The sequence below is a fragment of the Scomber scombrus genome, chromosome 11, assembly GCF_963691925.1.
Source record: "Scomber scombrus chromosome 11, fScoSco1.1, whole genome shotgun sequence".
Classification (NCBI taxonomy): domain Eukaryota; kingdom Metazoa; phylum Chordata; class Actinopteri; order Scombriformes; family Scombridae; genus Scomber; species Scomber scombrus.
This window is the reverse complement of record NC_084980.1, coordinates 23,643,012-23,660,450: the sequence shown is the minus strand read 5'-3', so window position 1 is coordinate 23,660,450 and position 17,439 is coordinate 23,643,012. Positions and strand designations below refer to the sequence as shown.

The 17,439-nt window shown below is 37.7% G+C and overlaps 1 protein-coding gene across 5 annotated transcripts in view; it reads left to right on the top strand.

Annotated features, from left to right (window-relative positions):
• The first annotated feature begins 9,991 nt into the window (after nucleotides 1-9,991).
• LOC133990255 (partitioning defective 3 homolog) overlaps nucleotides 9,992-17,439 on the top strand; it is a 260,186-nt gene continuing 252,738 nt past the window's right edge. For all 5 annotated transcript variants that reach the window (XM_062428507.1, XM_062428506.1, XM_062428503.1 and 2 more), the window contains exon 1: nucleotides 9,992-10,264. In XM_062428507.1, the coding sequence (XP_062284491.1) occupies nucleotides 10,145-10,264 (120 nt within the window). In that variant the 5' untranslated portion in view covers nucleotides 9,992-10,144. The remainder of the gene's footprint in view (nucleotides 10,265-17,439) is intronic.

The window sequence follows — 17,439 nt, the reverse complement described above, 5'->3', positions numbered from 1 at the left end:
AGTTTTAAAAGTGGGAGGTAAAATAATGAGGATTTCACTTTTCCAGCAGTGAAAAGTATAAGAATAAATGGAAATCCACCAAATGTGTTTCTTCTTTTTATTTTTCTAATCCAATAGCCCACTCTAGTTTAGATCAAACGTATCCACTGATTACATACATTGAGAGGGCCTAAATAAAGTTATGCTAAAATGTATCTTACTAGGAGAAACCCAAAAGTTAAAATTAACTAAATCCATTTAAAAAAAAAAATAATGTGTCTTTTTTTTGTTCAAAGATTGAAGGTAGGGAACATAATTATTTAAATAGTGGCGATTTTAGACCCCTTTTAGAGGTGCTCAAGCATCCCTAAATTTGATCTAAGCACCCCTAAAAATAAGTAAATAATTACTGGGGGTTTTTTTCTTAAAAATTATTTTATACAACTTTAATTATTTTTGCGAGCCAGTCTGTTAGAGATGGGACAAACACTTATGCAACAGGTTTAATGTACTTTGGATAGTTCTGTTATTAATATTGTCTTTCCCCTCAGAGTTCATTAACTATCTTAGAGTCATCTCTGTAGAAATATGTCATTGTTTATTCTGAACCATTATTATTATACACTATAGTAGTAGACCACTCTACTATGTATTTATATTTATTTTTGTAATTTACGTTATCCAGTGAAATGAGTAGTTTAGCAGGGATTTTGAACACTTGCAGGGCATTGTATGTCAAATTGTCATTAGGAGCTGAGCCCCCCTAAAGGTCTGATCCTAGAATCGCCCCTGACTTATATAGAGAGAGAGAGTCTTAAAAGTGTGGGTAAAATAATGAAGATTTCACCTGTCAGCAGTGAAAAGTATTAGAATAAATAGAAATCTACCAAAATGTGTTGTGTCTTTTTATTTTTTAATCTAATAACCCACTATAGTTTAGATCAAATTTATCCACTGATTACATACTTTGAGTAGGTCTAAATAAAGTCCTGCTAAAATGTGTGATATAGTAAAAATAAAGGAGCTAAGAAATATATTACACTTATATAGAGAGAGAGAGTTTTAAAAGTGGGGGTAAAATAAAGATAAAGATAAAGAAATGTATTGTCATATGCATACTGTCCTGTCATTGTCATGCGTAATGTTTAATCTAATAGCCCACTTTAGTTTAGACCAAAGTTATCCACTGATTTCATACATTGAGTGGGCCTAAATAAAGTTCTGCTAAAATGTGTGATATAGTAAAAATAAAGGATAATTTATCTTACTAGGAGAAACCAAAAAGTTAAAATTTTTATTTTTTTTAATAATGTGTCTTTTTTTTGTACAAAGATTGAAGGTGGGGAACAGAATTAGGCTACTTAAATGTAATCCACTAGAAATCAATCCAGTTGGTAATAAGGTAAACTAGATGTGCCAATGTAGCCTAATTAAAGTAGCACATTTTAATTCACATTTTCCCGTTTAAAAAAAAAACAAAAAAGGAAAAAGTTATGTCACATGTTTACAGAGTATATGCTGCCACCTACTGGCTGAAAGGACAGCAACACAACAACAGGTCTTACCAACATTTAGTCATGTGTTACATTTTATGTCAAACAAATTGTACTTGCCATTTTCAATAAAAAATATTACTAGTAAGTCTAATAGTAGAATAGGCTTTAATCTCAGAGGCACAGACATTTTATACAGAACAAAGTTCATACGAAATATGTGGCCTCGATCAGACAATAAATCTTTTTCCAATTCCACAGGCTTTTATGATATGATTTATCAAAAGGTATTTGCTCTATGTAAGAAATATTGTAATAATAATATAAAAGTGTCTGTGGTAATATCCACAAACTCACTTCATCAACACTTGGTCTATACTTTGTAAGAATGTGTAATATATCTTGTTATATGGTTGGTAAGAAATTTATTTTACCTTTTGGTAAAGCGAATTTTGACATTAAAGTACAAATTTAGAGTTTTGCATTGTGGTAAAGAGGTGTCCACAATGCATATAGATGGTTTTTATATGTATATATCCTGCAAAACTAGAGTTAGCATGGAAGGTTTGCTTCATCTTGGCTTTTATCAGCAAACTTCCAAATACATATCCAAGGTGACCTTACATAATCACCACGACGATGGTATAAAACCATTTATTTATAGGACTACATTTCAAACATCTCTGCTTTTCTAATGTCATGAATTCCATGTAACATTTCAGTCTGTTATAGAGGTGTGCACGGTGCTGTGTGTGCACTGTATTTGTTCTGTGCTTGCTGAATTCCTTTATTTAGATCTGATTCTGGCTGACCTCAGAGACGCCATCTGTCTCTCTGTGTACTGAGAGAGGTCATCCTGTTCAAACACTGCCCCTGCTGATATCAAAGAGCACTGCTCTGCATGGCCCTCTCCATCCCTTAATCTCTAGCAGAGTGGCATTAAAGTACTTCATTCAGCAAAACCAGGACTGAACAAATTGTATTTAAAGTAATGTGTGTAAGAAACTGTTGGAACAAAAATATTTCTTTAACGCTCTCTCAATTCTTTTCAGATGCACACAATATTTGTATACTTTTGGGCAGCCTTTATATACTTGAATAACTTCTGATTCCTGTTTTTAATTTCCCTGCCATTTGTCCTATTGAATCTTTAATACTGTAATTTCTCACTTGTATTTCTGAACATTACATATTCACATGTTGTATAATACCTTATCCTCTATTATGATTGTCTGCCAAGCAACAATCCCTCTACAGAACATTTGATTATCCTTAATTTCATAAGTCTGCGTGTGTCATCATTTACCAAATAGTGGAGCCATATTACATCAGATATTCTGGCCCTTGCCCTCCTCACCGCTCCTTCCTCCTCCTCCTCCTCCTCCTCCTCCTCCTCCTCCTCCTCCTCCTCGTCCCCATCCTCTCCATCTCCTTGGCATGTCCTGCAGTCAGAGGATGGAGGATCCAGATGGTCGAGTACCAGCAGCAGAAGGGGGACCCTGGGAGGCACAAAGGGCTGACAGCAGGGAGCCAAATATGACCCGGGCCAGACAGCTCTTTAGCACAAAATTAGCCTGGGATGAACGCGTAACACAATTACATGCTGTTAATACCATCAAAGAGGTATTTGGGAATTTGTTGTGGCCTCTGCAGCTTAACTGGCCAAATCCGTAAAATTTCGCAGTAAGGCAAGTTGAGGTTTGAGATATCTCAAATGTACAAAACAGCAATACATTTTTAGTATTAATCGCTATTATAAAATTATTAAAAACATTATAATTAAATGAGGCATCTTGGGGCAATTAATAACATGATTTGACTGCTGTATTTCTGTCTGAATGACTTCTAAGATGACATGATCGACATCAACGTGTCTGCGGTCTTAGATCATGCAGAAGGCTGCAGATGATGTGCCTGAGGACATAATGAGGGTTTGCAGGCTGGTTTCCCCTCAGGGTTAGAGGCTCAGATAGCCAATGTTAGTTTTTTTGTTGTCTGAGGTGCCAAGTCCTCGACCCCAAACCATCCACACAAATAAGTCAACCAAAATGCACCTGCATCGAATCCCCATTGCTTTTTAAAAAAAAAAGTCAGCTCTTGATTATATGATGAATTCCCATTTGAACTGCAATATATCTATATCTGGAAAATGCTGATGTTTAATAAAGTGCTTAACAAAGAAATAATACTCTACATCTGTTTCTCATTTGGGCATGATCCTGTAACACATAATATATAGTATTAGATACTACATCATTTGACTGTTTATGACATTGTCAAAGAAGCTTAAAAAACATTTTCATTATTTGAGGGAAAATGACTGAAACCTGATATTGGAAATTTTGAAAATACTGAATAACAGCGTCAAAGCATTGTGAAAGCAGTAATAGCTCACTGTGCACCACAAGAGGTCACTGCTGATTCAAATATGATGCAGTGTCAGACACAAGCTTCATATCTGATAGAGGAACATCTATATTCATGCTTTAGTTATTTAACCAGTGATCTAATAATCCAAAGTGAGTGTTTCAGGGGTTTATGGGAGCAGTGGCTCTTAGTCTACAAACAAAGGGGGGTTTAATTCTCTGTGCGCAGGGAGCTCATGAGATTTGTTAGTTTCTTGACACATCTGATGATCTAAATTTGGTCTGATGATGCGGTGTCTGCTTTTTATGTAATATTGGTTGTCTTTTAGAACTGTGTTACTGCTATATCTGGTCACCCAGTAAGGGCAGAAATGGGAAGGTGTGTATTCAGGCCGACTTACACACTGTGTGATGATATAATATTACTGGGAGTAAGCAAGTGTTTTCTTTTTTTTATTATTATTAATTAATTCTGGCAACACTGTTGTATCAGAGAGCATATTGAAGTGGGACTCAGAAAATGTGAAGGATAAGGGAAGCACAGGGACTTATTATAAACGTCATGAATTTATTATCATTTGAAAGCAAGAAACCTAAATACAAGCCTTAGATGTTCATTTTTGTGGAAATGTATTATTTAATATCACTAAATAGTCTACTAAATCCTAGAACATGTTTTTATTTTGTATTATTTAAAGTATTGATAAAAGTTGTGTAATGTCTGTGATTTGGTGGACTTCAAAAGTGTTTTCAAAAGACTTTAAATTGTACTGGAATGCAAACAATGACACACACTCTCACACACACACACACACAAACAAACCATCATGTTTACAGTGGTGGCCAGTTCCCAGTTCCAGTTCCAGTTCTCAGTTGACGAGTTCAAATAAAGTTCAAAAAAAATTTAGTATCACTTTGTTTGCAAGAAGATGAAACTTTAACTCTTGTTTCTTTTCCAAGCCCTTCTACACCGGCATAGACTATATAAAAAAGAAATTGCCACCATATTGTCACCCTTTGGCTTGTGGACTCCAAACCACAAAGGTAGTTTCAACCTTTGACCTTCCTACTATTGCTCATGCGGTCGATGTAGAAAAGGAAGCACGTTCTACTCACTACTTCTGTACCAGATTATCTGAAATCTAAAAGTCTATTGTACTGCTACAATAGTCCTGTCCACTAAAAATATCCCATGTATTATCTTTCCCTTGTGCCAGTGTGTGATTGCACATTTCCTGTCTGTGTTACTTTTGGGGGGAAAAAACCACCAACCATGAACAAGTGCTCATATTCTCCGAGGCTGAGGTTGTTTAATCTGTTGCAACGGCTGCTGAGGCTGTGGTTGGTGTCATGCGAGCGCTCCAGCTGTGTTAAGAGTTAAAATAGCCTCCCAGCTGCATGCTGGCGTAAGATGGGGGAGTGATCTCATTTGATCAGTGCTCATGTAAACCACACACAAACACCTTCCACATACTTTAAATTCAGTGGCTCTCCTTTTTTTTCTCCTTCTTCTATCCATACTGAAAAAAGAGTCATTATCTCAATATTAAAATGTAATAAAAATCATCTGGCTCAGGTGAATGTCTTGTTTTTACAGTGACCTACTCCCTGTGTTCAGTCCATCCATGTGGTCCGTGTGCTGGGGCAGCTGTCCCTAGAAGCTCCCCAGATGGATTTGGACTGCTTTTCATTAGGGGGGTTTGGTTTAGTTTCAGACCTGGGCGTGATGACTTACTGAAAATAGTAAAGGAGCAGGTGCAAAGGACGACCTGAGACTCATAACAAGCAATGATGTGTCACTAAGTGTAGTAATAAAATATATCATTGCCAGGAAAAAAAGAAAGAAATCTTGGTCTATGGAGAGAGCGCACACACACACACACACACACACACACACACACACACACACACACACACACACACACACACACACACACACACATTTACACTACTTGTATTAAAAAAAAACGTAATTACTTGTCATGTCATTTCCTTATTAGCAAATCTAATCCCTGCTTAACCTTAATTATAACATTAAATCTAAACTCAAGTCTTAATCTGAAACCAGCTCTGTTAAGAAAGTGGAGTCAAGAAAAACTTTGGACTCACTTCAGGTCATTTTACTGAGCTTTCAGCCCTTGTGAGTACATATAATACATACATCTATATGTTAAATGTATTTCTAGTCACTATATTGATCGTATTATACTACCGACCTTTGTCTTCTGTTCATATGCAGGGTTGCCTTCGCTGCGCGCCAAACAATGCCCATCCTGGCCACAGCGGGGGGACAGACTGCAACTGTGGCTCTCCCTGCTCCACTGATGCGTTTAAATACGCCTCGTAAACTGCAGCTTCGCACTGTAGAAAATCCAGATGCGATACAGGTGGGAAGAGAGAGGGAGGAAAAGGAAGACCCTCGCTGGTATTATACATTTTATAAACCCTTGCCTTGATGTAGAAGTTTATTACTGCATCAAACTGCTCTCACAGATGGTTTAGTAGTTCAACTTTTCATTGAGAGGTCATGGCTTCAAATAGTTGGGGCTATGTGTATGACAAAGTTTTATATTAAAGGATAGGGTCACAATTTTTATAAGTCTGTCCAAAAACAACAGTCCCAACCGAAATGAACACTGGATATTAAAATATCCCCTTCAATTGCTCTTATAATTGAAATGATGGGGAAATAAATCCACAGTCCTTGGTTTTTATCACAACATGTATTTAATAGTCTGTCTGCAGATAATGTTAGGCTTCAGTCATCTGAGTTAATCAAATCAAGTGTATATCTTGCAAAATTAGTCCTTTAGGTGAAAAATATCCTCTTTGTGTTTCCCTGTTGAGCTGTGGTGGAAGTAGTAGTAACAAAAAGAGGGACTAAAAACACTAAAAGACTGTAATGCTGAAAGATATCTACTTGATTTGACTCGTATGGATGACTGAAGATTAATATTAGCTTCAGATCATCTTTTAAATACTTTCCCTCTTTTGTTTTCACAGATGGAGGACTGTAGGTTTTTGTCCTCCATCACATTGTAAACACATTTTGAAAAGATCTGTTAATGGCGAGTATACACATGAGGGATGATTACAGCTAGAAACCTTCCTTCCCTTCATTCTTTTATCTCTCTTTAGCATCTTACCTGACTTTGTCCCTTTGTTTATTTATTTATTTATTTATAACATTTATTGATCCATTTCAGTGTTCATTCAGGCTCCTGGATATTGTTTTAGGCCAAAATACAGTAGTGGGTCATCTTCAGTGTACAGAAAATCAAAGAAGGTAAATATCTGAGATCTTTTTCTGTCAGGGTAAGGAGATAAGATAAGATAAGATAAGATAAGATAAGATAAGATAAGATAAGATAAGATAAGATAAGATAAGATAAGATAAGATAAGATATTCCTTTATTAGTTCCACAATGGGGAAATTTACAATATTGCAGCAGTAAAGTGGACAGTAGAAAAGCATCAATAAAAATAATAAAGAACAATAAATAATAATTACATAAGCAATAAAAAACTATTATGGTAAAAAAAAGAAGTAAATAATAAAAGTAATATTGATGTTGAGTGATAATATACCTGAGTTGAGATTGTTATTGCACAGATTTAAAGTGAGAATATATAAATGATATACATATTGCACAGTTGAACTGAAAGGAGACGTAGACCTAAAATACTGATATTACACAGTAGTGAAAATTAATGTGCAGCTGAAGAAGTGAAGTGAAGTGAAATTTAAATGAAAAAGGGTTAGGGTTAGGGTTTTGCGTTGTTATTTCTATTTACAGCATGATCAGTTCACCTGCATGTCTTTTGAGAGGAAACTGGAATAAACCTGGACTTCTTCCATGTAAACACTGTGAGGGGGGGGGGGGGGGGGGGGGGGGGCTCCACACACACAAAAGAAGAAGTAGGACAGATGGTAAACCAGCAGCTTCTTCTTTTTTTGTGACGCTGTAGTTCTGATCACTGAGCCACTGTGAGGAGGAAGAGGGAAGGAGGGAGATGAGGGAGAGGAGGAGAAGATGGATGAGTGATGGGAAGTGGAACATCTGGGGTGGGGGGGTAAAGGAGAAGGAGTTGGGAGGGTGATTATAGGGTGCAGGGGAGGAGGGAGGGAGGTTAGGATATTTCTCCAATCTCATTTTTTAGCATCTTTTCGGACTTATTTTCTTTTATTTTCATTATAGCCTTCTCTTTATCCATTTATGGGGGAATTCCTGAAAAGCATTTGCATACTGCACATGAATATGAACAATATATCATTCAATTTCTCTATCTATTAAAGGCTACATATAAAATACAAGCTGTTAATCAGCTGTTAATGAGCTCAGGTGTTGTTCCCTGACGCTTAATGCTGTGCTGTGTCAAGGAGCTCGATCTCTTCCTCCACTTGGCTCATGCTGGTGATGCTTGCCTCCTTCGCTGCCAGATCACATCTTATACATAGAGATTTTCTCTTCTCATCTCTTGTTCATTTTAACTGACTGTGACAACATCAAATCCAGACTAATTGCAGTAACAAGTTCGGCCAGTTTTAATTATCTCTGCAGCATTCATAAAAAAAATGAGAGGAGAGTGCATAAGAAATAATGCAGAAATGAACTGGGTGTCTATTTAATGCTGCATCAGCAGTTAGATGACGACAGACTGCACATCATTAATGTAGCTTAATGGATTTGCAGTAGCTAGGAGCTTTTTAATCAATGTAGGCATCCATTACATATTCGGTGGCCATGTAATTAAACTCTAAATATGCTCTGATTTAGACAGCTACAAGATACATTAAGATGAGAAGTAAGATAATTAATTAGATCAGATTCATAATACACCACATCATCATTATTATTATTATTTAATTACTGGAAGAGACTTACCTAAATGGCACACCTCTGTAGATAAAGCACCACTCTCCTACTTTACATCTTTACATCCCATCCATTAACTACATCACGTATCCAATAGCTCATACACATACATATACACAAATGAACACATATACATAAATAAATAAGATCATAATATATACAAAAACCTAAAAGTTCAAAAACGAAGTAAAACGTATAAGAAAATTATGTTAAGAGGAGGAAAACTTGTTCAGCTCATGAAACAAACAAACAAACAAACAAACAAACAAACAAAAGGTCAAATAAGAAAATAAAGTAAAAAAAAAAACAATTTCAGAAGCAATATATAGAGCCTATATATCCTACTTTTTGCTAAATTGAATTTCACAAAATCAATTAAATTTTTACTAAAATAATATGACTGTAATGTGGTTAAACTCTTATCTTGACACAAACAATTTGCTCATGAGTCAATGACGTTTTTTGTGTACATGTGGTTTAGTCAAATTTAAAGGTTTTTCTTTGTGGACCCAGCATAAAATTTCTGCTTTTAATCCATTTTGAGAGAATATATTAGAGGATTATGGCAAAAAGGTCTAAGAGGTGTAACCATAAAAACTTTGTACCAAATAATTCAACTTGCTTAAAGACACTAAATTCTCAATACAACACCATATCAACTAGTTTGGCATGATCTTACATTATACATTTTTGATATTAAATAAAGGTAATGGAATACAATTGTTCTAAATATTACATTTAATCTGGGGAATCATGTAAATCAGGAACCATTAACATTTATTTAAAATTAAGTAATTATTAGTATCAGTCTACTTAAATACACTGTAGGTGGATACAATATTTAATATTTATCATTCTTTTGTGGTTACACCATTTGACATTTTCAGGGGCATTCAGTTTTACGTGTTCTTTTTTTTTTTTTTTTTTTTAAATAGTGCAAAAGTAATTTCAAATGACATAAAACCAACAAAAACACAAAATGCACATTTGATTTTTTTTAAATTTTTTAAAGATATTTTTGAATTGCTCTGTCCTTGCTTATCAGTGACCCTCATATTTTAAACAATATATGAGCCAACTGTGCGCACCCTCTGTCACTGGTCACTGTGTTGGTACCGACATTTCCTACAGTACCTCGAAGGCAACACATGACCGACTCACGGAGAGAGAGAGAGCGTAGAGAGAGAGAGAGAGAGGGAGAGAGAGAGAGAGAGACTAAACAGGTGGTCAGAAAACACACAGAAAACAATGTCGTCCGGCGGGGAGAAGCGGAAAGACCTCTAGTCTCCTCTCCTCCGTGAAGGAATACCGGGGCAGCCTCGGAGCCGAGCAAACACAAACCCCCATGCTCCCTTTTTTATCTCCACACGGATTTCTCCTCGTCCGCTCCAGATACTCGGAATCTGGACAAGATCCCGGATACTAAACCATGAAAGTCACGGTGTGTTTTGGCAGGACCCGGGTGGTGGTGCCGTGCGGGGATGGAAATATTAAAGTCCACACACTCATCCAGCAGGCTGTCATGAGATATAAGAAAGCCATCGCTAAGGTAAGTGGCGGCGACTTTGTATTCTTTCTTGCTTTTGTTTTCCTGGCAACAATATTGCGACGTCCCGGAGAAGAGGAGGAGGAGGAGGGGAAGCTCTGCAGGCGCACTCAATATGGCGCAAACTTGAAACGAATGCACACAAGTGGGGAATACTGGTGCCTGTTTGTGCTCTTTTCTGCTCGTTTTTGCACATTTTACTCCCAGTTAACAAGCACCCAGTTGCCTGCATGCGTATTATAATCGCCGTGTGTTGCTGCTTTCAAAGAAAGGCGCTCCGCCATTGTGGTTCTACTGTTTGTAAACCCACAAAACTTCCTCTGGGATTCTAGCTGTGGCATTGAACAAAGTGGTATGGTGGTTTTTCCGGCAGCTTGGAAGCATAAAAATGGAAGTTACTGACACATTACGTGCATAAACACACACGCGTTGCAGACTCAGTAACAGACTTTCAGCTCATTGCCTCTGGAAGTTGCCAGCAGAGAGATTAGCCTACTAGCAGGGTTAGCCAGCAGCCTGCAAAAGTAGGACTGCAGTCTGAGGAGTTTAGCCTCCAGTAAGTTGCAGAGTAATGTAATTAGTAACTGAAAAATCCTATTAGTTGAGACTGTGTCCTGTTTTTAAAGTGTCTGTCAAGAGAAACTTTAAAAGTTCCTCTTTATTAAGCTTTTTAATGAGCTCTTTATAATGGCTGGGGAGTGTTAGCTGGAGTTGGCAAGCAGAGACAAATGATGAGAGTTGAGGTTAAATCAGTGATGCTTCAAATGCAAGAAGAAGAAAAAGAGGAAGAAGGAAGATAGACACGGGCTTCTCATGAGGAGTCACGTTTGTGTTTCAGAGTTTGAACTTGATGCAGAGTTATCAGAGAAGAATCTGCCTTCAGTTGGATGGCAGTCTGAGCAGGCAGCAGGCCCTGCAGGATAGGGAGGGAAACTCCTGTACCAAGCTCCAGCTGACTGGTGGAGGCATGGACCTGACACATAAATCTCAGGAGATGAAAGTGAACTTAAGAAAACTTTGTAGCACGATGTTGGAGTAGCAAGCTGATAACCTTTTGAACTAGCGCAGTGCTTTATGTGCAAGGTTCTCCGTCTGGATCGGTTAAGAGGAGACGGCATGTCTTTTTTTCACACTATCCTACAAATTCTGTTTATTCTACCACAATTCAATAAAACCGTCTCATTTTTGCATCAAGATTCACTATAACCTTTAATCACATTGTGTTTGTGTGTGTGTGTAATATACTACATTTAATCATAAGTGAGTTCATTACCATCTCCACAAGCACTCAAGCTCAAGCACTGGCTCTTAAACAAATATTATATGATTATTTTTTAAAGAAAGTTTACAATAGGTAGGACTCGATTATAATAGATACACAATAGTACAGGAATGTGGTGGCATTGCATTGTATTTGTTTAATTTATTAGAGCATCCTCTCTTCAGTTATTTGGTATTCAGATGAAACTGTAATATGAAAAAAGTGTACTGTCGAGCCCATGTTTTAAGGTACAGATATGTCAAAGCAGTTGCTCCGGTTTCATGAATAATTAATGCCTTTCCCTGCCATGTTTTAAGTTTAAGGCAGTGTCTTTTTTGTTGTGATGATCGTGACCTAGAAGTCACACCGTATCGTCCGCTCCTCTTTGAATAATTCATCGTGAGCAGGCAGAGGGGAGTGCAGGAGTCTCTCAGTACTTGAGAGGCAGGTATAAAGAGCGGAGGATGGCGAGCCCTGCTGAACTACCGTCTTCAGTTTGCTTGTAGGATACTGATTCTTCTTTTGACTTCATGCAAATAAGGTTTTGTGTGCTTTTAGCCTTGTTAGAGAGAAAAATAAAGGTGAATGGAGGAACGTAGCTCTCTGAGAAGGGTCAGGTAATGTGACACGTACAGTAGCAGCTGTGAAATAACTCGGGATATTCTTATCACGGTCACTTTCTTACACTTGAATCCAATATAGTGCATGAGCTGAAATGTCCAATAAATATATAACTCTTTGTAATTGTAAAACAGGCTGTGATGGGCATTGTGTGATCCAGTGTGTGCAGGAGACGGTATCCATGCTGACTGCTTATGTAATCGTAGAATTAAGAGTTGCATGACGAGTTGAAGTGACAGCAGCGCAACAGAACAGCAACTTTCCATTTGATTGTGTGAAGTTTCAAACATGCTGCAGAACGAGCAAACGTTCAAGAAGATTAAAGATGAGATTTCTCCAAGCAGAAAAAAAGTAACACCCACTTTTTGATCATTGTAACTTCAATTCTGACAACATTTTGCACGTTTTAGAGACACTAACCTCTGTATTATAGCTTTTTCTACTAACTTAAACATGTCATATCTGCAAAATTTGTCAAATATTGATAAAGTCAGTGGCCGGCAGTGTAAATAGATTATTTTATCACAGTATATAATCTCATATCATGATATCCATAGATGTTATGTGATATAATACGTGTGAATTAGCACTGGTTGATATTGACAAACTCAAATATTACATTAAAAAACATTAATTGAGGGTCACTATTAGAGCCTGACTGATATATCGGTAAGATGATATTATTGGCTGATATTGGCATAACACAGATCTATTGGTGTTGGTGCTTATGTTGTCCAATATAATTAATATATATAAAACCACAAAACAACTTATGTTGGCAACATTTTATGTATATTTGATCCTTTTTTTCCCCAATTTAAGTTTAATATATTTGTTTTTTTCTGTGTTTTTTTATTGATTTATATTTATTTATAAAATTCTGGTGTGCATTTATGATTTTATACAATACATTTTTTATTATTAAACTGTAAAATATACTGCCTCACATTATATTGCATATCTTTGTCGCAAGTATTTGATGACCACATTCAAGAGAACACTGCAGAAATGTGTGTTTATGTATGTATTCTGTATATGTATGATTATCGGCCGATATATCGATATTTGAATTTGTTTTACTCCCTAATACCGGTACCATCATCAACCTGAAAATTCCAGTTTCGGTCAACCTTACTTACTGTTAGTGCTTTAGGACACACATTGATGATCATCTGAATAATATGACTTTCATTTCAATAAGTAAGCACACTGAAATAAGCTCAGGAATATGTATCACTCACCTGGAACAAAGCCTCAGAAACCTGGAAAACATAACAGTACAACAAGATGTATCTCGGTGTTACAATAATAAAAATCCCAGACAATATCTAATCTTTGTATCAATATTACATTTATTGTTGGCTCGGCTCCGCACGGGGGGGAATTTGGAGGCATGAGCCCGAAGTCATTATTGCGTCTGGCTCAAAGCTCGGAAAACTACAGTATATTACTTGTTTTCAGAGTAAAATGGTTTTGAGGTTTGTGTCATAGTTTCAGGGAGGACGAATCCTCTGGAAACTCCGACTGTGATGGTGTTGAATGCTGAGTGAAATGTGCCTGTGTGCTAAAAATGAGGCCTCACATCCAATTTAAATCGCATGTTTTCTTCAAGCTTTAATTGAAGTAAAAAAGCTTCTCATGAACTCCTCACCCACAACAAAACATATACCCTCCTCCTCCTCCTCCTCCTCCTCCTCACTTAATCATCTCAGATCTTCATTTCATTGCTTCTCTCACACCCCGCCTTTCATTCCGCTGACCACGGCTGGGCTAAGTCGGGCATTTTCATGCGTAGGCCAGCATCTCAGAAAGTCTTTCTCGTCACAGATGTTGTGTTGAAGATCACAGATTTCTCGGTTAGAGCGCCTTAATAGGAGACCCAAATTTAGGTTGGGTGTTTTCTCCTGCTTTAGTGTTTGTGCGGACCTTCTTGTAACTTCCCCTGTCATTAGAGAGGAATGCTTCCTGTCGACTCACTGGCAGAAAGAAGAAGAAGGAGGAAAAAACACAGAAACAGTCCACTTCTGAAGGCCTTAAGCCATCTCATAACTGTGGAATTAGAAAGATGAGGACACTCGGATAAGCGTTCAGACACTTCTTGTACAGCAGATCTGACTGGACTTGAGGGAGGGAACAGTCAAAACCTCTGAACGTCTTGAGAAGTTTTAACGGTGTCACATTATCCTCCGCTGCTATTTTTCCATCCAGAGATTATCGGGGTGGATTCTCAGTAATGTTTCACCCGTTTGATGAAGTGTGGCAAACATTTAAAATGACACCCTTGACTGGAAAACTGTCTGGTGGTTTCATGCTCCAAAACCCTAAAAGTCACCTTTTGGCACGTCATCGAAACCGAGATATTTTCTCTTTTTTTGGCTCTTCCTGATGCTCTGAAGCCTCAGGAGGTGGGGGGGTGGATGAGGGGTAGGTTGGGGATATCAGGTGTCTGGATTATCGTATTCACACCGGCACACTTCCCAATTTTTCCATTCATAGTTTCACACTACTGGGGTTTCCTCCGGAGAAGTCTGGCCTATTGTGTACATAGCTGACCGTTGAGACAGACACAGTTTACATGACTTTGACCTGTTGTAGACAATAGGAGCAGGTGTCTGCTGTTGGTCTCATCAATGGTTGAAATATTGCTACATGTATGTTCAGCTTATTTTTAGAAGCTGATGAACTCATTAGGGCTGCAACTTCATCTATCATTTAGTTTTCAATAAATTGGTTAATTAAAAAAAGTGCCCAGAGGTGAAGATAGTTTTTGCTGTTTTTTTGCTTGTTTTTTCTAATTAAAAGTCCAGATGTTCCAAAAGTTATTCAGTTTAACATCATATGAAACACAGAAAAGAAAGAAAACTCAAATTTGTGAAGTTGGAACCATTGATGTGGCATTTGATGAATTTCGTAAAAATAATTAGTGCAGAAATCATTCACTGACTAATAATATCAGTGCTAAGATCTGTGCTTACTTTTTAGATCATGAGTTTTTCTACTGGTTTATGGAAAATCTTACAGTGGAAAACCAGCTGAAAATGATGCAGTTATGTTCAATTTTTGGCAGAAAGTAGTTTATTTTGTTCAAATTCAACAAAGTACCCATCATGGATATTAGCTGTTGTCTCTTGACTTTTAAAAAAACAATCAAATTTGATTAATAAGTAATCTATCATCCTGTTTTTAACCTTATCAGATGTCATTTCTACATGCTGCAGTGTGCTTGAGATATTACCCAGTTAATTACAAAATTGACTGTTTTAATTAGTGCGCAGCAGGGTTAGATGGCGGACAGGGCCTGAAGATAAGCAGTCCTCCACGCTGTGAGAGTTCACCGCTGCTGCTGCTACGGTCATACTCAAGATTAACACATTTGCCACCAGAAATGTTCCACATCTTCAAAGGAAGAGCTCCAACTTTTGAAGTCGGACCCCTTTTTGCTCAAAAAGAGCGACATAATTGCATGCTCGAGAAGGGGACATTAAACGCAACACGATAACGAGGAGGGATCATAGTGTCATGTGTCCAAGAGTGAACAAAGTGTCAAGAGTGGAAGTAGAAGTCACTCTTGACAGAAGTACAACCATGCTTTATTAAGGCTCTGTTCACACTAGAGGGTGACATAGGAGTGGGTTTCTTCACTCCTGTCACACCCCAGTCCCGGAAGAACAACTGGTGTCCCACCCCGTTCCTGTGTTTAGGTGGCTGCACCATGCTTCGTCAATCGGCACCCGTCATGCGCTGGTCAGGTGGCTGCAACCAACCACCAGAGCAGACAGGAGAGAATAAAAAAGAAAGAAAGACAACAACAAAGAATGATTAGCATTATGTTCAAAGTGAAGAAAATAGTAATTTCCCCATTTCTATGAAACTTTCCTCCCATCAAAATTAGGCCCTATGTTCCCTCAAGGATTTTCCACCAATTTTCCCTAATGCACATAACGTGTTTAATCTACGAAAATGCTTGAATTCTTTATTTTATTATTAAACTGAGGGAACATAGGGTTGTGGGATCATAGACATGCTTGTCTGAATCCGAAACGCATGTTTGCCCACCTAACCTCAAACGTAATTGGTTTGCTTTCCCAGTTGTTATTCCAATCTGTGTATTGTACAAAGTGCAGCAGTTTTACCACAGTTGTCAGGTAACTGCGATGTTGGCGCCGGTGTTGATGTTAACACCGTAAACGGGGAAAGGCATCCGATAGGCGCCTTGAGCAATACTCTGTGTGTGGTGCAAAGAAGCAAAAAAAAACCAACTGTACCTTGAGCTTACATGTTCTTCTCTCATTCTGTACATCAGGTGTTTTTATCTTTCTAGTTTTTCTATCTAACAAAACAACAATGGCACTAATGATGTTATCATGAGGGGATTTCCAAAGCATTCACCTACTGTCTCAACACCTACTTATTCACATGCCTTAATTATTCCATGCATGGGGTGTGGTCATACCAAGCATTTTTGGAGCACTTTAATCTAACTCTTGGAGTTTAGTTGTACCTTTTTAGTCAGTTTAGAGCAATATCATGCAAGATTAGGTAGGAACAAACAATCTGAATGAAGCTTCCCAACAATGCTAAATTTAGACTGAGGCTTTGTTTGGGCCGATTATGTGATGTGAGTCAATGACAGGATAACAATCCCAAAATATGAAGTGGTACTGGGTATAGAGAAGTCTGATATCCAGTTTTCCATCTGGCATTATAAAGTAGAGCCTGACTGATATCAGTCAACCGATATTCTCCGCTGATATTGGCCTGTCACAGATATATAGGTATTGGTGTTTATTCCATTCGATATGTGCCAGTGCACTGATGTCATTTTATAAAAATTAAGTTTATTCTTACACTGTAAAATATCTAGTAATTCTTTTACTCCCTATTATTGGTATCGGCATCGGCCCCAAAAATCCAGTATCGGTCAGGCTCTTTTATAAAGTTAATCGATGTCAAAGGTCAGCTGTGCACTGTTGCTTAAATCTGTTCTGGTTTAGGCCTCACAAAAAAACAGCTCAAGTGCGATTGTGCTGTCAGTGCAGGTGCAGTCGATCTACCTCATGTTGGGTCCTAAGCTCAAATAATTTTACAGTTCATCTGTTTGATCCGCGTGTCACCAGGCTGTACCAGCCAGAGGTTCCTACTTCCAAAATGGGCACAGTGCAGGATTAAAAGCTTCACTGATGATCCCCGGGCCGCTGACTTTGCCCTTGACCAAACTACAGTAGATAGAGAGAGAAAAAAAAAAGGTCCTACAACATGACCTGCACAGCATTTCATTTCCTAAAGAAGTCAGTTA